The sequence below is a fragment of the Cetorhinus maximus genome, chromosome 21 (genome assembly GCF_964194155.1).
Source record: "Cetorhinus maximus chromosome 21, sCetMax3.hap1.1, whole genome shotgun sequence".
NCBI classification, from domain to species: domain Eukaryota; kingdom Metazoa; phylum Chordata; class Chondrichthyes; order Lamniformes; family Cetorhinidae; genus Cetorhinus; species Cetorhinus maximus.
The window spans coordinates 88,848,074-88,871,391 of NC_135899.1; the positions used below are offsets into that span (position 1 = coordinate 88,848,074).

The 23,318-nt window shown below is 43.5% G+C and overlaps 1 protein-coding gene across 1 annotated transcript in view; it reads left to right on the top strand.

Moving 5' to 3' along the window:
- The window catches only part of LOC144696110 (discoidin, CUB and LCCL domain-containing protein 1-like), a 161,032-nt gene that overhangs the window by 39,550 nt on the left and 98,164 nt on the right, over nucleotides 1-23,318 (top strand). The window contains exon 3 of the mRNA XM_078567409.1: nucleotides 22,116-22,253. Coding sequence (XP_078423535.1) covers nucleotides 22,116-22,253 — 138 coding nt within the window. The remainder of the gene's footprint in view (nucleotides 1-22,115; nucleotides 22,254-23,318) is intronic.

The following is a 23,318-nucleotide window of genomic DNA, read 5'->3' on the forward strand; positions in this document are numbered from 1 at the left end:
GCTGAGGTTTTTTAAGTGACTCTTACCAGCACAGTCTCAGAATAGATTAGAACCAAGTACCCTACAGATTGCGTTGACCCACTGAGAGTCATTTTAATGGAGAAAAGTGGGTGGGTTTGGGTCAGGTGGGAATTAAAATATTAAAAATTTCAAACCCTAACCCAACCCACTTTGAATCCCCCCCCGGTTTACCATTTTTAATGAAGGCGGAGCAAGGGGGTGAATGACCAATCCACTCTCAGGTTGCTGGTCACTTGGTAAAAGCTTTTAAGGAGGTTGCATGCCCCAGCGCAACATGCTTTCCATTTTTAATTAATGCCAGCTGGATTTCCCTGACCTCTGGGAAACCGATAGGCAGAAGGGGACGAGAAGAGCAGGATCCATCAGGTCCTTTACAGCACTGCTTGTGGGCCAGGAGGAGCAGGAGAGCTTCCTCCAACAAACCTATCCTTAAACCACCCCATCAACTCCACAATCACCGACCCCTCCTCTCCCTCGCCCACCACGAGCTCTCACCTTGCAATCCGTCCGCTCGCCCTACCCGCCACAGTCACCACCTCCCCTCGCCACCCTACCCCACCCCCATCCCGTACCACTGCACTTAACCTGTTCAGGTGGGAAACTTGAAGAAAGGAAAAGGAGCTGCAATTAAAACTGCCGGACATTTGGGGAAACCAACACTTCTGGGCTTTCTGCCCATAACTTCTCCCCCTCCCCCTCCTCCTACCCCTCTCCAAATGCATGCCTCAGTAAATATCAGGGCCATATATCCAGTTATATTCACATAATGTTCCAAACAAGCTGTTGGCCGTGCCAATTCATTAACAGGATCTCATCAGCCCAGTGAATGTGAACACTAATGGAAGTCAGTAGGAGTTTGTTTCATCTCTAAATAAATATTGGGAAATTTCACCACGTAGAGTTCCTGCCTTTTCCTTTTTAACTGTTTTAATTAATTAGTCTCAAATAACAGCAGATGGAGACTGAACAGCAATTTTCCAGAAACTCCATAATTATTGAGCATTTAAAGTTAGCTTAACTCAACTTAATTGTGGTTAAATTTATAACCCCTATTAAAGAAAAGCTCAGTTATACCTCTCTGTTGGCCCCTTGAAGTGAGGAGGAAATTTACCATGGAGTACCCGACGTGTGGAGTCTTTAAACATGGGGAGGCTGTTGCGCTGCAGCTACCCCACGGTTCTGGCTGACCAGGAGACTCTCCCGCTCTTACAGCCTGCCGTAGGTATATTGAAAGGATTTTCAGGTTGATAATCAATTTCTTTGGCCACATTATGAATGCACCTTCCACGAGCATCAAGTCCCAGAGTGGGACCCAAAACTGGAGCTCTGGCTCAGAGGTAGGGATTCTGGGACCACTGTGCCACAATATCTCCTGCTCAGTTATATACAGATGTGAAGAATGGAGTGAAGAATATGCACATTCCACCATTCAAGTCATGCTTATATTTTGTTCCGTTTTGTATGCAACCCCATACAATTGAATCCAGGTTATTGCAGTAGTTGCTGTTATTTAATACAGCAGAACTGAAAATTGTCATCAATTTGCAGTAAAGGCATTGCCACTAGTCTTATTATTCTGCTTTGAACGACATGTAATTGCAAATTCCATTTATATACAAATTACTTAACTCTGAAACCTGCGATATATGCTGTTATGGACAGGAAGGAAAATAAAATGTAACCCACAATTCCCTTCCCTTATTGTCCACAATCAATGAAGTTGTTTTGCAAAGGATAGAAATGTGTCTTTCTAAGCCCCATTTAGCATGTGGTCACTTTTAAAGAACCAGCAGCAGACTTTTGTGGGTTTAAATAACAAGGATTATTTATTCACACTCACCCTGAGTCTAAACGCTACATCAATCACTTAGCACTTGCGCACACACATACACACACACACTCTCTCGAGAAAAAAATACAGTTAAAGAGAATAGAGCACTTTTACAAACCCTGCAAACAAAAGAATAGTTCGTAGTTTACACATCTAGCTCATTGTAGGAAAATCTGTCTTTGTGGGTCCAATGAAGAAAGAAGCTTTTTCCACTCTAGAATTATAGTTTAGAAGAGTTCAGGTAGCTGGAGTTGGATATCAGGATTATTATTGGATTCCCTTAAAGAGATAAATGTTCAGCAAATCATGAAGTAGGCATTTGTGGCTTTCGTAACAGGAGGTCCAATTTCTTTATAGGTGGACTTAGATTTAGGAATCAAGCTGGGAGGCTTTTTAAGACTTTACAGCCTCCAGGTTCTTAAATGACAAAGATGACATTGACTTTTCCACAGCTGCTGTCTCTTTTGGTATCTTAGGCATATTGCCCGAGCCTTATCTCTGGGTCTTCAGATAAAACTCGTTATCTCAAGCCAGTTTCATTCACATGACCAATACTGGTATTGTCTAACCAGAATGGTTTGGAAGTCCATAGACATCGTTATGTAATGGAAGATAGATGGTGGTCTTTCACACTTAACTTCTAGATAACTAGTCTCATCAGCCCTTTTGTTAAATTGAAAACTTGGAGACACAGAGTCTAGGAGTCCATTGATTCTGTGGTTGGAGTGAACTTTGAACAATGGCAAGTCTGAATTCCACAATGGGGTGCTGTCTAGGCATGTGCCATTCTGGGGGGAGCCCCCACCAAGGGTGATTCCATTAGAACTTTCCAGAAGCTTGACGTAGTCTATGTTGAATAAGCAAAGGTCACCTGACTCTTTGACAGCCATCTTAGCCACCTTGCCCATTTTAAAATACGAAAGATAGTTCCAGAAGCCTCCACAGGAACACAGTCCATGTTTGAAGTTATGATTAGGATATGTCTTCACTGGACATAACAATGCAGAGTCATTTACTGAGCCATCTGACCGCCTAGTGCTCCCTGATAATTATTAAACTTACTCTGCTCTTTACATTTTTATTTTTCCTATTTTTCCTCCTTGGTGTTCTTCCAGTATTGCACACAAAAGTAAGAACTCATGGCTGTCTGCCCTTAAATTCAGCATCTTGTGTATATTCTGTTGCACATATAATTGTTGCATTCATCACATATTGTTAAAATAATCCCAACCCCCTTTCACTCTTAAAAAAGAGTGATTGGTGTCAACACCATCGATGGTGGTATAGGCTTTTCAATGTTTATGATTAGGTACCTTAATGCCCCTACAGTATTTATAGTTGATCTCACTGTAGATCTTTAGTTACGTAGAATTGACTGTACAGAATGGGAACTTTTGGCCCATCATCTCTGTGTCAGTCTCCTCCAGCCCACTTCACCTTGTCCTACTCACAAATCCCTCCAACTCTCATGTACCCATCCAGCCGCCACTCCCCCACCTCCCCCATTACACATCCATACCACTTGCCCCTAAACAATGGCAGCAAGCTCCACATCTCACCTACTCCCCGGGAAGGATGTATCTTCTGAACTTGTAGGAAGCCATTTAGCTCCTTCAGATGGTTCTATCGTCCAATGAGATCATGGCTGATTTGTGACTTAGCGCCATATACCATCTTTACCTTATATCCCTTAAAACCTTTGGTTAACAAAGATCTACCAATCTCAGATTTAAAAGCGATCGAGCATCAATTGCCATTTGTGGAAGAGAGTAATTCCAAGTAATTCTGAATGTCCCTCCTGAAAAGCCTGGCTCTAATTTTTAGACTGTGCTCCCTGAGTTCTACACTCCCCAAACAGCTGAAATATTTTTATTCTTTCAATCGTATCTGTTCCCCTTAACCTCTTCCCATTGGTAACTAACCATATTTATGGCCCCTAGTTCTAGTCTCGACTGCAAGTGGCAACATCTTCTCTATGTTTATTTCAGCCATATGGGCCAAAAGACCCCCAGCTTGATTCCCGGTTTAGTCCCCAGTCTGTGCTCGGTAAACCACTAGGTTTGGGATGCTGTGTTAGGCCTCAGGGCCGGGCAGGATGGATGGATGGATTGGATGGAATCAATTCCCCTTTGCAATCCAGCCACTCCTGCTGGAAAAGTCTATGTGTGTGGATTTTGCATTGTAGGGGACCAGGACTCGGCTGTGATGCTTTCCACAGTCGAATATCCTGCCCTGAAATTGAATCCTAACAAGTAATCGCTGCCGTCAGACAGGCCTATTATCAGAGTTTGTGCCCTGGACATTCCCTCAGTCTGGTTAAGTGGCATCAGTAATAATCTAGGGCTTTTCTGGTATATACTGTGAATTGGTGAAAGCCATACTTGGTATTTGCAACTCTTCCTTCTTTATCCCAAAGTTAGGATTTTCCAGGATATACTTTTCCAAGATGTGCTATTAGTTTAAGTCCGTGTAAACAAAGTTGTCGCAGTCAGGAAAAACAGGCAAGCGCTCGAGATTCCTTTTTCAAGCGTGAGGTTTATCCAGGAATTGTTGCTGCATTGGTTCTCAAGAAAAGAGGCAATTTCTTACTCATGGGAGGTATTAAAAATAATGTAATGAAAAAAAATCTTTAAAACATCCATTTTACCAGAAAAGCCTACATAACATAACTATTATCATCTGTTTAAACCCTTTTATTTGAACTTCTATTTTGGTAAAAAAAAATAAAACCACCAGATGCCAATATGTAATTGTGCTACAAGAAACACCAGTGGAAAGATTCTGAACGCCTGTTTTTCATTATATTAGAAACACACTTGGATTCCGCTTTCTTGGTAAATGTGGGTTCTTATAGCGATTTGCTTAAATTGCATCGATATGGTGCCTTATTGTGTCCCAAAGCACTTTGCAATAGTTTGAAGCGGAGTGACTGTTATGCAGCAAACCTGACAGAAAATTGTGGGACAGAAATCCCCACACAACAGGAAGTGAGGTGAAATAGCCTGTTAATCTGTTTTTAGTGCTTATTGATTCAGGGGAAAACGTTATTCACCATTCCAGAACTCAGTGTTTTCTGAGATCTTTTCTGTTCAGCAAGATGACAGAACTTCAGTCTAACACCTCATCTGTCGATAATGCAGCATCCCCTGAGTGGGGTCTGAACCCACTACCTTCTGACTCAAAATATTACTAACATGGTCAAACAGATGCCTGGTAATTCATGGATAAAGTGCCAATAATGCAAAGTTTTCACTTTGTTAATGTTGCATAAAGTATTGAGGACTTTTCCGTTTCCCTTTGTAACCATGTTCATAAGCTCTTGATGAGAAAAGTGCTTGTCAGATCTTAATTCTTGCAGACTCTCTAACTTAGTAAGGAATTAGGAAGGTAAGCTGCATGTTAGCCTTTATAACAAGTGGTTTCAAGTATAAGAATAAGGAATTCTTGCGGCAATTATAAAGGGCTTTGACTAGACTACAGCTGGAGCACTGTATTTGTTTTGGTCTCTTTATCTAAGGAGGGATATACTTGCCTTGGAGTGGGTGCAACAAATGCCACTCGATTGATTTGTAGAATAAGGTGGCTGAGGGGTGGTGTTGACCTATATTCACTGGAGTGTAGACAAATGAGAGGCAATCTCACTGAAGTGTATAAAATCCGTTGAGGGTTTGACAGGATAGATGCTGAGAGGCAGTTTCCTTTGGTAAAATCTTGACCCATGAGTCTGGTTCTGGACTCTCCAAAGTGCTGGTGGTCCTTCGCCGGGGTGGTTTCCACTCAGGCGAGAGGTGGGACTTCCTCTACGCTGTTGCCAGGAGGAGGCAATGAAGAGCCGGCAAGTGAGGGAGGCGGCTAATTTAGGACGGTGAGCGGGCCTTCTGTGTCAGCCGAATCAGAGGGCAGGCAGTTCTGGATCCTCAGCTGCACCACTCACTGTGGTGGTCTCTACTGAGGCAGGGAGGAGAACATGAGGGCGCCTCAAAATGGAGGCACCCTCAGGAGAGTGAGCATTATGTACATATTTTTAAATGGGCCAGGCGGACAGGCCCCAGAGGGTGGAGGGGAAATCCCTCCAGCAGCAGTGCTTGGGTGAGCTTTATTGGAGGTGGGCCCCTACCTGGGCCAAAGTGACACCAGATCTGATGGCGCCCTCCTCCCCCTCTCCCCACCCCCCACCCCCACCTCCCCCCACCCCTCCCGCCCACAGTGAGGCCACTTGAAGGTCGCCATGCAGCTCCCCATTGGCAAAATCCTGGCGGCCTGGGAAAATCACCTTATATAGGTCTTTAAGTATTTAAATTGACTGTCCTCCATTGGGCGAGTAGCCGAGCTGCAGCCATCCCCACTGCGGGACTGCGTCGGGGGCAACTCCCGACACTTTCGAGGCCCTCCAGCCTCCATTCCGGCTACCCGGGGCGGGGGGTTCAGGTAAAATTCAACCCATGGTCTTAGGATAAGGGGTCAGCCATTTAGGACTGCGGTTCCTTCATTCAGATGGTTGTGAATCTGTGGAACTCTCTATCCCAGAGGGCCATGGATGCTCAGTTGACGAATATATTCAAGGCTGAGATTGAGAGATTTTTGGACTCTAAGAGAGCCAAGGCATATAGGGATTGGGGAGGAAAATGTGGAGTTGAGGTTGAGGGTCAGCGGTGATCCTATTGAATGTCAGAGCAGGCTTGAGGGGCCCACATGTCCCAAATGACTTACTCCTGCTCCTGTTCCTCATGCTCTTTTGCCATTTACCAAAGTAACATTTTTTAAAGCCCATGTCCAGTTGGTTTTGCTTCAGTCATTGCCCTTTTACAAGAAGGCCCAACATATTTTCATACTTGACTGCTTTTTCAAAAAGTCTCATAAGTTGCTAAAGGAGCTTTTTATGAACCTGTTTGCATAAATGTTTGTTCGCTTTCTGACCTTTGGTTGATGGGGTTAACCATGTCTGTACATTTAAAAATACCGTTATGCTTAGTATGTGTCACACATTGTGCAAAGTAATTCAGGCTGACTCAACCATTGCATCTGGTGTGTGTGCAAGTTGCATGTTAGCATCTGGATGCAATACAGAACAGACTAAATAGTTTTATAGCGGGGGTTTGTCTGGCATGTGACACTGCTTAGATTTAACTATCTGTTTACCTAATGGATCCTAAGCCAAGGAACTCAGCACATCAACAGTCATTGCTGATTATGTAGTGCTCTGATAGTCTATTATAAATTGTGACAGTTTAGGAGACATGTTCCTAACTGTCCCGGGCCATGTTGTGAATCATCTGTGAAAGTATTTGACTGCTTTGTTTTTTGTAAGAGAGCTGATGTATGAGGGATACAGTAAATAAATAAATGTGTACTTCAGCCTTTTTGATGTAGTTAACCACTTGTAACCCTCGTCATAGTCACCCATCTGTGATCTCGGGTTCACAAGGAAACATTTGCTGCTTTATCTGTCCTCTTAGATCAGCCCACCACTAGTTTACATTTCCGCAGCCTGAGACCATGGCCTGGATTTTCACTGAGTCAGGTTGACTCAGGAGCCCTTTAAAGATGGCGGGATTCCCGACCCCCTTCCTGGGCTGTCTGATTTTTAGGAGTGTCTTTAAAGGGTGTGGGGTGGTTCCTGGCAGAAGCCTGCATCCGGCACTCCCGATTTGGCTGGCTCCATTGTGGAGATATGTATCTTCCCCCCCTCTGCAATTTTCACGGCATCGAGGCAGGTTTTTAAAGAGTCTTGGTTCACTGTCCCTCAGAGGAGCCGTAACCCTAGTCTGCAAGAGGGAACTTTTTAAAAGGTAAGTTCAAAAGGTCCTTCTCATGCCCCCTATGCCAAGCTCTGCCTTTCCACTCACCCCATGTCCCCTCATGACCACCAATGCCAAGCTGTGCCTTTCTACCCAAACCCTATAGCTCCTCATGCCTCCTTTGCTAAGCTATACCCACTGTATACTTTCTAGAATCAATGAACCCAATACTGTACACTTGTATGTGTAAAATAAAAAGCTTTGAAGAGAATATTTCATTGATAAATTCCTCCTATGTTTCAAAGAAGTCTGCACTACAGGCTATTAAAAGTGTCAACCTTCGAGGTACTGTGAATTTCAAAAACCATAAACCACAAATGCTTGAAACCACTTAACTTGTGAAAACAAGAATTGTGAAATTGTAAGCAGAGATCAGAGCGCCTGAGCTATCAATCAAACAATGTTTCCTCTGGGGAGCAGGTGTTCCAGTATTCTAATAGCTGCCTGGGCTCCCAGCCAAGCCTCATATGAACCTCCTCCACCATTCACTCAGACCATGGTAGATCTTCCACATTAACTCTACTTTGTTACCCTAAACCCATAGCCCATAATTGCCCAAGTATCCAATAATCTACCAATCTCAGTTTTGACTATACTCAACAACTGAGCATCCATGGCTCTCTGAAGTCGGCAATTTCAAAGATGGACAACTCTCTGAGTGAAGAAATTTCTCCTTATCTCAGTCCTAAATGAATAACCCCTTATCCAAAAACTCAACCCCTCATTTCCAACCAGGGGAAACAGCCTCCCAGCATCTACCCTATCAAACCCTGTCATAATTAAGTCTGCACAGAATGTGAAGCTGGGAGTTTGGTGAGTGAAGGGATCTTAAGGGTTAATCTCTTTCTAAAGTCTAGTTTTTGTTTACATTTAGCAATTAGCTAAAATGTACTGCTTATGTTAAGAGGTAAATTAAGTTTTTTACAGTCTTAAACAGGGATATTCAAGCTCTTTGAGTGCTTCTGTAACTAGTTAATTAGGTATCTCGTGTAAATTGGTTACTGAACTTAAGCAGAGCTGACTCATCGTTGTTTTTCAGAGAATACAAAACTCTGATTGGTGCTTGAGTGCACAGAGTGTGAAGCCGGGAGTTTGGTGAGTGAGGGAGTTCGGTGAAGAAGGGAACTATAAGATAGTTAAGAAAAATAAATTTAATAAACATAGTAAAGATTGCAGGACAAGTGATTTGTCATGGCTGCAGTATGTGAGAGCTCCTGTATTCCACTACAATCCATGCCACATCTGTTGTGTCAGCAGCTTGAGGAGCTTTGGCTCAGAGTTGATGAGCTGGAGGCTGAGCTGCACACAGTGCACATCAGGGAGGCGGAAAGTTACCTGGACATTTTGTTCCAGAAGGCAGTCACACCCCCTTAGGTTAGCGTCATCTGATTTGGTCAGTGGTCGGGGACAAGAAGGTGTGACTGCGAGTCAAGCAGGTATGGGGATCAAGAATGTGGGAGTGGAGGAGCCTCAGGCCTCGCAATTGAGCAACAAGTTTGAGGTTCTTGCAGGTTGCACAGACAAGAGTGAGGGCTATAGTGTGAATGAGCAGATTGACCATGGTACAGTAAGTCATTCAAGTGGGTGGAGTTAAAAGGAATGTAGTGGCAGTAGGGGTCGGTATAGTCGGGGGATAGACACTGTTCTCTGCAGCGGAGAGTGAGAATCCAGAAGGTTGTGTTGCTTGCCCGGTGCCAGGGTTTGGGATATCTGCTCAGGGAATTGGTGGGAATTGTTTATAGGCCACCAAACAGCAGTGGTAATCTAAATCACAGTATAAATCAGGAAATTAGGTGTGTGAATATCAAGGGTAATACAGTAATCATGGGGGATTTCAACCTACACAGAGACTGAGTAAACCTAATTAGTACTCATGTTGTGAATTCTTGGAATGTATGTGGGATGGTTTTCTAGAGCAGTACACTGAGGAACCAGCTAGGGAACACACTAGTTAGATCTAATATTGTGCAGTGAAAGGGAGCTAATTAACGATCTTGTTGTAAAGGAACCTTTAAGAAAGAGTGACCATAATATTATTGAATTTTACATTAAGTTTGCAAGTGCTAGTAGTTCAATCAGAAACCAGGGTCTTAAATCTAAACAAAGGAAACTATGAAGGTACGAAGGGAAAATTGACTACGATGGTTTGGGAAACTGCATTAAAAGGTATAATGGCAGACAGGCAATGGCTAACACTTAATGAACTAATACAGAGTTCACAACAAAAATACATTCCTTTAATGCACAAAAATCCAGCAAGGCAAATGTTCCAACCGTGGCTAATGAAAGAAATCAATGATTGAATTAGACCAAAGGAAGAGGCATATAAAATTGCCAAGAAAAATGGTAAGCCTGAGGATTAGGAGAATTTTAGAATTCCGCAAAGGTGGACCAAGAGAAAGATTAAGAAAGGGAAAATAGAATATGAGAGTAAACAAGCGAGAAACATAAAAATGGACTGTAAAAGCTTCTATAGGTATGTAAAAAGGAAAAGATTAGCAAAGACAAATGTGGGTCCATTACAAGCAGAGTCAGGAGAATTTATAATGGGGAATAAGGAGATGGCAGATAAATTAAATAAATACTTTGTGCCTGTCTTCACGGAGGAAAATACTAAAAACTTTCCAGAAATACTGAAGGATCAAGGGACTAGTGGAATTGCAAGATATTAATATTAGTAAAAAAAAAGAGAAATTAATGGGACTTAAAGTAGATAAATCCCCTAGACCTAATGTTCTACATCCCAGTGTGTTGAAAGAGGTGGCTGTAGATATAGTAAATGCATTGATAGTCATCTTTCAAAATTCTATAGGCTCTAGAATGGTTCCTGTAGATTAGAAGGTGGTAAATGTAACCCCACTATTTAAGAAAGGAGGGAGAGAGAAAACAGGAAGCTACAGACTGTTAGCCTAACGTCAATTATAGGGAAAATGCGAGAGTCTATAATAAAGGATGTGATAACTGGACACTTAGAAAACAATGGTAGGATTGAGCAGAGTCAACATGGATTTATGAAAGGGAAATCATGCTTCACAAACCTGTTCGCGATTTTGAGGATGTAACTAGCAGAATAGATGGGAACCGGTGGATGTGGTATATTTAGATTTTCAGAAAGCCTTTGATAAGGTCCCACGCAAGAGTTTAGTAAATGAAATTAGAGCACATGGAATTGGGGGCAATATACTAGCATGGATTGAGAACTGGTTAAAGGACAGAGAGTAGGAATAAATTGGCCATTCTCAGGTTGGCAGGCTGTGACTAATGGGGTACCGCAAGGATCAGTGCTTGGGCCGCAGCTATATCTATATCAATGATTTGGATGTGGGGTTAAAGGTAATATTTCCAACTTTGTACATGACACAAAGCTAGGTGGAAGTGTGAGCTGTGAGGAGGATGCAAAGACACTTCAGGATTTGGAGAGGCAAAGGAAGTGGGCAAAAATTTGGCGGACAAAACACGCTGCCAAGAAATATGAGGTTATCCACTTTGCTAGGAAAAACAGAAATACAGACTATTTCTTAAATGGAGAGAGACTGGGAAGTGTTGAAATTCAAAGGGATTTGGGTGCCCCTGTTCATGAGTCACGGAAACCTAACATGCAGATACAGCAAGCAGTTAAGAAGGCAAATGGTATGTTGGCCTTTATTACAAGAGGATTTGAGTATATGAGTAAAGACGTCTTTGTCAGATGTCAGATGAAACTGATCTGGACTAGCCATATAAATACTGCAGCTACAAGGACAGGTCAGAGGCTAGGAATCCTGCGATGAGTAACTCACCTCCTGATTTGCCAAAGCCTCTGCACCATCTACAAGGCATAAGTCAGGAGTGTAATGGAATATTCTCCACTTGCCTGGATGAGTGCAGCTCCAACATCACTGAAGAAGCTCAACACTATCCAGGACAAAGCAGCCTGCTTGATTGGCACCACATCCACAAACACTCACCCCCTCCACCACCGACACACAGTAGCAGCAGTGTGTACATCTACAAGATGCACTGCAGGAATTTACCAAGGCTCCTTAGACACCACCTTCCAAACCCATGACTGCTACCACCTAGAAGGACAAGGGCAGCAGATAGATGGGAACACCACCACCTGCAAGTTCCCCTCCAAGTCACTCGCCATCCTGACTTGGAAATACATCACCGTTCCTTCACTGTCGCTTGGTCAAAATCCTGGAACTCCCTTCCTAACAGCACTATGGGTGTATCTACACCACATGGACTGCAATGGTTCAAGAAGGCAGCTCACCACCAACTTCTTAAGGGCAACTAGGGATGGGCAATAAATGCTGACCCAGCCAGCGAAGCCCACATCCCGTGAATGAATTAGAAAAAACTGCAATTACATAGAGCCTTGGTGAGCCTACACCTGGAGTATTGTCTGCACTTTTTGTCTCCTTACCTTGCCAAAGAGGGAGTTCAACAAAGGTTTGCCAAAAGGTTCACCAAACCACAGATGCTGTCAGACCTGCTGAGTTTTTCCAGCATTTTCTGTTTTTGTTTCAGATTTCCAGCATCCGCAGTATTTTGCTTTCACCAAACTAATTCCTGGATGAAGGGATTGTCCTATAAGGAAAGATTAAATAGACTGGACCATTATTCTCTGGAGTTTAGAAGAATGAGAGGTGATCTGATTCAAACATACAAAATTCTTACAGGGCTCAACAGGGTAGATGCAGGAAGGACGCTTACCCAGGCTGGGGGTGGGGGGGGTTGAGAGCCAAGGGACACAGTCTCAGAATAAGGGGCAGGCTATTGAGGACAGAGATGAGGAGGAATTACTTCACTCAGAGGGTGGTGAATCTTTGGAATTCTCGGCCCCAGAGGGTTGTGGAGACTCAGTCATTGAGTATGTGGAACACTGAGATTGATAGATTTTTACATATTAAAAACATCGAGGGATACAGGAATAAGGCAGGAAGTAGAAGATCAGCCTTGATCTCATTGAATGGCAGAGTGGGCTTGGGCCTAATCATGCTCCTTTTTCTTATGTTCTGATGTTCTTAATTTTACATGTTTCAATGAGATCACCTCTCATTCTTCTGAACTCTGGGGAATATAGACCCATTCAACTCAATCACCCCCTCTCATCTCAGAAATCAGTAACTTAGCTGCACCAACTGTAACTACATAATATTACAGCTGAATTTGCAGATTTTGTTCAGTACTTTTGCTAGAGACTGGACTGGGAAGCGGAGACCCAGGGTAATTCTCTGGGGACCTGGGTTCGAATCCCACCACGACAGATGGTGGAATTTGAATTCAATAAAAATCTGGAATTAAAAGTCTAATGATGACCATGAGACTATTGCCGACTGTTGTAAAAACCCATCTGGTTCACTAATGTCCTTTAGGGAAGGAAATCTACCATTCTTACCTGGTCTGGCCTACATGTGACTTAATGTGGTTGACTCTTAAATGCGCTCTGAAATGGCTTAGCAAGCCACTCAGTTATATCAAACTGCTAAAAGGTCAATAAAAAGGACTGAAACTGGACAGACCATCCAGCATTGACCTAGGCACCGGAAACAACAACAGCAAACTCAGCCCTGTTGACCCTGCAAAGTCCTCCTTATTAACATCTGGGGGCTTGCGCCAAAATTGGGAGAGCTATCTCACAGACTAGTCAAGCAACAGCCTGACATAGTCACACTCACGGAATCCATACCTTACAGATTATGTCCCAGACACCATCACCATCTCTGGGTATGGCCTGTCCCACCAGCAGGATAGACCCAGCAGAGGTGGCAGCACAGTGGTATACAGTCGGGAGGGTGTTGCCCTGGGAGTCCTCAACACCGACACCGGACCCCATGAAGTCACATGGCATCAGGTCAAACATGGGCTAGGAAACCTCCTGCTGATTACCACGTAGTGCCCTCACCCTCCCTCAGCTGATGAATCAGTATGCCTCCATGTTGAACACCACATGGAGGAAGCACTGAGGGTGTCAAAGGCACAGAATGTACTCTGGGTGGGGGACTTCAATGTCCATCACCAAGAGTGGCTCAGTAGCACCACTACTGACCGAGCTGGCCGAGTCCTAAATGACATAGCTGCTAGACTAGGCCTGCAGCAGGTGGTGAGGGAACCCACAAGAGCGAAAAACATACTTGACCTCATCCTCACCAACCTGCCTGCTGCAGATCCATGACAGTATCGGTAGGAGTGACTACCAGACAGTCCTTGTGGAGACGAAGTCCCATCTTCACATTGAGGATACCCTCCATTGTGTTGCACTGCATTACCACAGTGCTAAACGAGATAGATTTCAAATAGATCTAGCAGCTCAAAACTGGACATCCATGAGGTGCTGTTGGCCATCAGCAGCACCAGAATTTACTCAACCACAATCTGTAACCTCATGGGCCCGACATATCTTCAATTCTTCCATTATATCAAGCCAGGGGATCAACCCTGGTTCAAACGAAGAGTGCAGGAGGGGATGACAGGTGTAGCGCCAGGCATACCTAAAAATGAGGTGTCAACCTGGTGAAGCTACAACGCAGGACTACTTGCGTATCAAACAGCATAAGCAGCAAGTGATAGACAAAGCTAAGCGATCCCACAACCAACAGAGCAGATCTAAGCACTGCAGTCTGGCCACATTCAGTCGTGAATGGTGGTGGACAATTAAACAACTCACTGGTGGAGGAGGCTCCACAAATATCCCCATCCTCAATGATGGGGGAGCCCAGCACATCAGTGCAAAAGATAAGGCTGAAGCATTCGCAACAATCTTCAGCCAGAAGTGCTGAGTGGATGATCCATCTCGGCCTCCTCTGGAGGTCCCCAGCATCACAGATGCCAGTCTGCAGCCAATTCAATTCACTCCACATGATATCAAAGAAAAGGCTGAAGGCACTGGATACTGCAAAAGCTATGGGCCCTGACAATATTCCGGCAATAGTACTGAAGACTTGTGCTCCAGAACTTGCCATGCCTCTAGCCAAGCTGTTCCAGTACAGCTACAACACTGGCATCTACCCAGCAATGTGGAAAATTGCCCAGGCATGTCTTGTACACAAAAAGCAGGACAAATCCAATGTGGCCAATTACCACCCCATCAATCTACTCTCGATCATCAGGAAAGTGATGGAAGGGGTCATCAACAGTGCTATCAAGTGGCACTTGCTTAGCAATAACCTGCTCACTGATGCCCAGTTTGGGTTCCGTCAGGGCCACTCAGCTCCTGACCTCATTACAGCCTTGGTTCAAACATGGACAAAAAAGTTGAACTCCAGGTGTAAATGACTACTCTTGACATCAAGGCAGATTTGACCAAGTGTGGCATCAAGGAGCCCTATCAAAACTCAAGTCAATGGGAATTAGAGGGAAAGCTCTCCACTGGTTGGAGTCATACCTAGCACAAAGGAAGATAGTTGTGGTTGTTTGAAGTCAATCATCTCAGCTCCAGGACATCACTGCAGGAGTTCCTCAGGGTAGTGTCCTCGACCCAACCATCTTCAGCTGCTTCATCAATGACTTTCCCTCCATCATAAGGTCAGAGGTGGGGATGTTCGCTGATGATTGCACAATATTCAGCACCATATGCAGCTGCTCAGATACTGAAGCAGTCCATGTTCAAATGCAGCAAAATCTGGACAATATCCAGGCTTGGGCTGGCAAGTGGCAAGTAACATACGTGGCACACAAGTGCCAGGCAATGACCACCTTCAACAAGAGAGAATCTAACCATCATCCCCTTGACATTCAATGAATCATTCCTGAATCACCCACTCTCAACATCCTGGGGGTTACCATTGACCAGAAACTTAATTGGACTAGCCATTTAAACACTGGCTACAAGAGCAGGTCAGAGGCTAGGAATCCTGTGACGAGTAACTCACCTCCTGACTCCCCAAAGCCTGTCCACCATCTACAAGGAGTGTGATGGAATACTCTCCACTTGCCTGGATGAGTGCTGCTCCGACATCACTCAAGAAGTTTGACACTATCCAGGACAAAGCAGCCCACTTGATTGGCACCACATCCACAAACATTCACTCCCTTCCCCACCGATGCACAGCGGCAGCAGTGTGTACCATCTACAAGATGCATTGCAGGAACTCACCAAGGCTCCTTAGGCAGTACCTTCCAAACCCATGACCGCTATCTTCTAGAAGGTCAAGGGCAGCATTTAGATGGAAACACCACCTCTTGGAAGTTCCCCTCCAAGCGACTCACCATCCCGACTTGAAAATATATCGCCGTTCCTTCACTGTTGCTGGGTCAAAATCCTGGAACTCCCTCCCTAACAGCACTGTGTGTGTACCTACACCACATGAACTACAGCAGTTCAAGAAGGCAGCTCACCATCACCTTCTCAAGGGCAATTAGGGACGGGCAATAAATGCTGGGCCAGCCAGCGAAGCCCACATCCCGTAAACGAATTTAAAAAAATCAGATTGCTTGATCAAGGTTCCATTTAAGCTTAGAGTGGTATGCCATGCAAGTCTCAGAAAAATGAAGCTAGTTTACTAAATGAAAGAAATAAATGTACTCGTTCATAAAAGTTATAGTTAGTAACTATATTCCTTACAGGCTTTCTTACAGGATTTCTATGAATATAGAAAATCACAAGCTGATCATTCACTTGCAAATTATCACGAGCTGCTCAATGGCATTTAATGTTCAATTGATTTTAAAGTTGAGATTTAAATGTAAACAATGTGTATCTTTTAGTTTGTTCTTGGGGTTTTCCATTCATAAGAAAGAAGACAGTAAGAGGTTAGAAGACATCTTTTTCGATGTGGAAGATTGCTTGCGCCTGATTTTGCTCTACCAGAAATGGTGGTGAAAGCAGCTATATAATGGGAGCAAATTGGACCTCATAATGCTCATGTTACAGGTATAAAATGGATACAATAAGGCCCAATTTCGGAACCAATTTCCCTCCTACCTAAAATTGAATCATGCCATTTTTGAGGTATTCTTGGCTACCTCCTAGGTATTGAATCTGTTACAGATAGAATGAGGCCCCTCATTCTATTTCAGATTGAACAATGACAACTTGCACTCATGTAGTGCCTTTAACATAGTAAAATGTCCCAAGGCACTTCAGGAGCTTTATCTATAAAACATTTTGACACCAAGCCACAGAAGAAGCTGTCAGGACAGATGACATTAGCTTGGCCAAAGAGCTAGCTTCCTCCACAGAAATCGGTCTGGTATCAATTGGATCAGCCTGTCCCGTTCTCCAGCAGCCTGAGCAATGGCTGATATCCAAAAGTAACAATTTTTTTTAAAACTAAGATTCTTTCTCAATGCTCCTTGTGCTTCCTAATGGCCACTGAAGCTTGCGATCACCCCCTCCTGCTGCACTTACCTGAGGCCGCTAATGCAAAACACACGCTAGGCATCTACAACTCACCCAGGTCTTTTTGAGATGAGGCCCCCAGGTCCAATCTTGGGCCATTGTCATGCCTCACAATTTGGGAAAATGCTGTTGCCTCCTTTGCATCCAAAACTGAGCGATGGCAATGAATTTCCACCCCAATAATTTTTAAGACGGAATTGAATAAATAATTAATTAGGAAAATTTTTACAAAGTTGAAGGAATAGTGCAAAGAAGTGGGGCTCAGTGAATAGTGCTTTCAGCGAGTCAATTCAAGCATGATGGGCTGAATGGCTTCCACGTGTGCTGTGAAGCTCAATGATTATACCGTTCTATTGCATGTTGCTTTGTTTCTTTGCCTACTTGTAAGAGCTGTGTAGCTGACACAATACTCTTTATGATTTGCGCGGTGCTATAATCTTGATCTGGAGCCAGAGCATTTCAACGAGCACAGAGTGCTCATATATCAGCTCAATGCAGCGATAGATAAGATTGTTGAGGGATTTTTACACAGGCTTTGCCTTGCCAGTAACACACTTTCAGTGGCACAACCTATTTATGTTATGTTGCTACTTCTACTGTTTCGGAGCTTGGGGAGTTTGAGAGGTGTTTGACATTAAATTACTTCTCCATGCAATCCTTCTATAATTAGAGATTATCCCACAATCTCAAACATATCCATGCCATTAGAATGAATGGAGGAGGTGTCACAGCAGCAGAAAGCATCTCGACCAGACCCATGGGCACTGGTTGCTCGCCACACAAACTATTTGCAGATTAGCTGCAGTGAAACCAAGTTCAGTTTTTCCTCACACCAATATCACTCATTACAAACATATCACCCTAGGAAGGCACTGTGAGGGACCCCATGCATCTTTCCAAAAGGTGAGGAACATTGAAGCGAGGGTCATCTTTGTTGCACTCTCTGACAACAGCTGGGTTGGAATGACATTGACAGAGGCCACGCATGCAGCCATCTGGCACTTGACCCCCAGCTAATAGTCCAGGAGACCAGGAAGTGGGGTAAGCTGTGATATAAGGTACATTTACCTTTAAAATGCTGTCAACCACTCCCACCTCAACAGGATTTGATGTATCAGTGCCATAACTTTTGCTCACTCCAGAAGCAGCAGGAGTAGAGATCAGATGCATGTACATAGTCTCCCAGTTAAGTTTATTCGTAGTGGGATATGTTATGATACGAGCTACATGTACCTTTAAGGCCGTATAATCTTAAACTGATGTCAACCACTCTCACCTCGACAGGATGTGATATATCAGTCCCATGATGTGTAGTCAGTCTAGGAGCAGCAGGAGTAGAGAGTCTCCTGGTTAACTCTGTTTGTATGTAGTTTTATCTTCAAATAAAGAACTCACATTATTGTTTTATTAATCCGTGTCATGTTTATGTCAAAGAGAAGAACGTCAGACAGTAGGGCTATGGGGCATGGCGTAGGAGAATGTGGTATGTGGAGGGAAACGAAGGGCTTTCACATCCTCAGCTTTAGATTCAAAGTTACGAGGGACAAATTGAAGAGTGAGCCCTGAGTTTTGAGTTGAGGCATTTCATGATATGTTTAATTGATAGTGGCGACAGCTTGTTTTTTTTTACATTTTGTTGGTTTGTCTGTCAGTACAAAAAAAAATTAAGAATCTGCCTGAAGTTGTGACATTTTCATTGCAAAGTCAGAATCCATGGTAAATCTGGTCCTCACACTCAGAAAAAATGGCAAGCTGATTTTTGAAATCTGCTGCACTCATGTTTACGTGGTAATGAAGGAGTATGTTTCCTACATTATAACAGTGACTACACTTCAAAAGCACTCTGTAGGCTGTATAGAGTCTTGGGACATCCTGAGGTCATGAAAGGTGTGATATAAATGAAAGATTGTTTTCAATTCTTTGTTTAATAAAGGACTTGGTAATCCACCAAGTCATTTCACTGGCAAAAATACGTTCATCTTCACTTCTACCTCCTCTTTGCTGTTTAGCTAACAGTTTGGAAAGGTCACACAAATTACATCTACCCACACAGCAGCTGCAAAGCTACGCTGTAATATTGACTTTATATGGCAAATTGCTCATCATTCTGAACGACTTTTGCATTGTTGAGACGTAATTAATCCTCCATAATTTCGATGTTTGCTTTCATTGAAAGTTTCAACGAAACCTCGAAATTGGATTATGCATGTATGTGAACAAAAAGTGGAAGAAAGAACGTGTAGAATTCATCATAAATGCATGGTTCACTGACAGCAGAGGTTGCTTCATGCTTCATATGGAAGAATAAAATGCAGTTAATCATCTTCACACCAGTGTTGCTTGGGCTTTTCAAAATGTTGTTTATGTAGGTCATTTAAATTCCTAGTTTGTCATACTTCACTTCACCTGAAATGACTGAAGTGGGCAGTTTTAAAAAATCCTGTGAACCAAAGTTTCTAAATTACAGTTTTTTACACACTATAAATGGAAACACATCGACCCCCTGTTTGCAATCTACCTAATCAGTCTGATACTAATTAGTATTTTCTCAAGATTTGTTCTCGTAGTAAGTTCTGTTCTAACTGCCTCCACACAGATCAAGTCCATTGAATCTCTGATTTCCATTTTGCTATGATCAGTTTTATAAGTTAGACTCATGGACGTTTACAGCAAGGAAGGAGGTCATTCGGCCCATCGTGTTCACACCGGTCAACAAAGATCTGACTACACTAATCCCATTTTCCAGCGCTTGGCCCATAGCCCTGGCGGCTATGGCAACGCAAGTGAATATCTAAATACTTCTTAAATGTTGCGAGAGTTTCTGACTCAACCACCCTTTCAGGCAGTGTGTTCCAGACACCCACCACCCCGTGAAAAAATTTCTCCTTAACTCCCCTCTTAGCCTTCTACTTCTTACCTTAAGTCTATGCCCCCTGGTTATTGACCCCTCTACTAATGATAAAAGTGCCTTCCTATCCACCCTATCTATGCCCCTCATAATCTTATACACTTCTATCAAGTCGCCTCTCAACCTTCGCTGCTCCAAGGAAAACAACCCCAGCCTATCCAATCTTTCCTCATAGCTCAGACCCTCCAGCCCAGGCAGCATCCTGATAAATCTCCTCTGCACCCTCTCCAGTGCAATCACATCCTTCCTATAATGTGGTGACCAGAACTGCATGTAGTACTCCAGTTGTGGCCTAACCAGCGTTTTATACAGTTCCAGCATAACCTCACTGCTCTTGTATTCTATGTCTCGGCTAATAAAGGCAAGTATCCCATATGCCTTCCTAACCACCTTATCTACCTGCCCTGCTGCCTTCAAGGATCTGTGGATATGCACATCGTCCCTTTGATCTTCAATGCTTTCCAGGGTCCTACCATTCATAGTGTAATCCCTTGCCTTGTAAGCCCTCTCCAAGTGCATTACCTCACACTTCTCCGGGTTGAATTCCATTTGCCACTGCTCTGCCCACCTGACCAGTCCATTGATATCCTCCTGCAGTTTACGGCTATCCTCCTCACTATTTACCACCCTTGCAATATTCGATCATCCACGAACTTCTTGATCATAGCCCTACATTTAAGTCCAAATCATTTATGTAAACCACAAACAGCAAAGGCCCGAGCACCAAGCCCTGCGGAACCCCACTGGAAACAGACTTCCAGTCACAGAAACACCCCTCTACCATCGCCCTCTGCTTCCTGCCTCTCGGCCAATTTTGGATCCAACGTGCCACTTTGCCTGGGATCCCATGGGCTCTTACTTTCTTGACCAGTCTGCCATGAGGGACCTTATCAAAAGCCTTACTAAAGTCAATGTACACCACATCAAATGCATGGCCCTTATCAACATTTCCAGTTACCTCCTCAAACAAATTCAATCCAATTTGTCAAACACAACCTTCCCTTAACAAATCTACGCTGACTATCCCAGATTAATCCGTGTCTCTCCAAGTGCAGATATATTCTGTCCCTCAGAATTCTTTCAGGTTACTTCCCCACCACCGAGGTGAGATGCAGGCTGTGAATCAGTACAGTTAAAATAGTTCTAAGTGCAGCTCAATTGTAATAATTTTGCTTTTCTGTTTTCTCATTCTTCTCCCCACCCCTACCCCACCCCTTCACTGGAAGGCACTGACTCATGTTGTGGTGCAGTTGCACTTTCCCAAGCTGCCCTCCAATTAGCTGCCCAACTTCCTATTTGTCACATTGCCATTTCAAATGCTATTTTTAAATATGAGGGCTTTGATCTAATTACAGTGTCAACTCTTCATCAGCGTTGTCATCGTATTGGAGTAGTCACCTTAAGTAAAGCTTGGAATTCCGGTGCCCTTCACACAGGAGGCTTAGGGATATATTTTCATTTGAAAGAGTAGGGGAATTCCCCCCAGTCTCCCTGGTGTCATGGGACCAATAGTTATTCCTCAATCATCATCACAGGAACAGATTATCTGGTCATTATCACATTGCTGTTTATGGGAGCTTGCTGTGGGCAAATTGGCTGCCACGTTTTCTACATTACAGCAGTGACTCCATTTCAAAGCTGCTTCATTGGCTGTGAAGCACTTTGAGACATCTGGTAATCGTGATAAGTGCTATATAAATGCAAGTCTTTTTTGTAGGGACATTAGACATCACCTGGGTGGAGCTCAGGGCACAGAGGTCAGTTCGACAGAATTGCACACCTGTTGCAGTTTTCACCTGAATTCTCTCCCATTACACCGAGGGAACATTGGGTGGGTTCCGTAACCAGTGTCAGCTCCTTTCCACAACATTTTCCCCTGTATTCCACACAGGCAATGCTTAATGGCTGAAACAATAAAGGTGAAAGCTAACCCTCCTAAGATTGTGTTTGTAAAGACGTGCAACAATGGCAATGACTGCTTAGCTTCCCGAGTGAAGAATATTCATCTGATCATCCGATTGAAGATCTGTGCAATTGTACCCCAACAAAAGTCACAGGAGAGGAGAGGAGAAAATGAAATATTGGAGGGAGCTATACAATGAATAAAGTCTTCAACACTGAACAGTGGAAATACTTTGCCGTTCTGCTTTTATTTCCCATCCCGTCTTGTTTGAGCTGCAGTGAAGTTGCTGCTCCGCACAATGTTTAAATTTGTACAAATACTCTTGGCAGGTCCTTATTGTGGAAATGTGAAAAAAGCCCCTTCACGAATACAGTTAACATCCAGTGTGGTGACCGTGGAGTTCAGAAGCAGCACTCATATATCAGGAAGAGGATTTCTGCTCTCGTATGCCACTACTGACCATCCAGGTAAGGAACCTTTATCTCCAATGCCAATATGATTAAGTACTATCTACCAAAACCAGCAACATATTATCCCAAACTGGCTTCAGGGTGTTTCAATCTTCTGCGGTCCAGAGGTGTCTTAACCACTTTTCAGCAGCCTTCTTGGAAATGGCCATGAACCAAACTGCTCAAAGTCAGAGGCATTGATATGCAGTAATAAATTTCAAAATCAATTTGGATTGCATTAATGTGAACTACGTCCCAGTTATAAACAGAGGCTGTTCACCAAAATATTTTGACTATAGTCACTTGGCAGTCCAGAGCTTGAATATTGCTGAAAATGGAGATATGCTGTCAAAGCTTTGCATCAGGACAAATGCAAGAATGCCAAATTTCAAACTATCACAACAATTTATAAGAGGTATTGACTAAAGGTGTCAATGTTAGTGTGCTCTGCGCATTGTTTTGTAAAGTGAATCAGAAAGCAGAAGATTTTAAATGAAAGTTGTTTACGTGAATCTGATTTCACTTAGATAAAAGCAAAATACTGCGGATGCTGGAAATCTCAAACAAAAACAGAAAATGCTGGAAAACGCAACAGGTCTAGCAGCATCTGTAGAGAGAGAAACAGAGTCCTGAAGAAGGGTCATACGGACTCGAAGCGTTAACTCTGTTTCTCTCTCCACAGATGCTGAGTTTTTCCAGCATTTTCTGTTTTTGTTTCTGATTTCACTTAGTTTGACTTTGGTGGTATTTAGCATTGAAAGTGAGATATAGTTGATTTTTAGTGTAAACTGACTTCCAGATAAACAGATTTGTATCATTTACTTAATGCTAGCCTGCAAACATCTCCCCCTCGCTCATTTATAGTCCCTTCCAGACATGCCTGCCAATCTGTGAAATGAAAATCACCATAGTTCCAGAGGGCCATAGGCTGCTCTCTCATTAGAGAGAGACAACTGGTGGTGAGTTTAACCTGAGGGTCACCTCACCCCAGGCAAGGGGCAAGGCAGGACCTTCATGGATGACCTCAGCCAGTACAGGAATTGAACCCGCACTGTTGGTGTCGCTCTGCATCACAAACCAGCC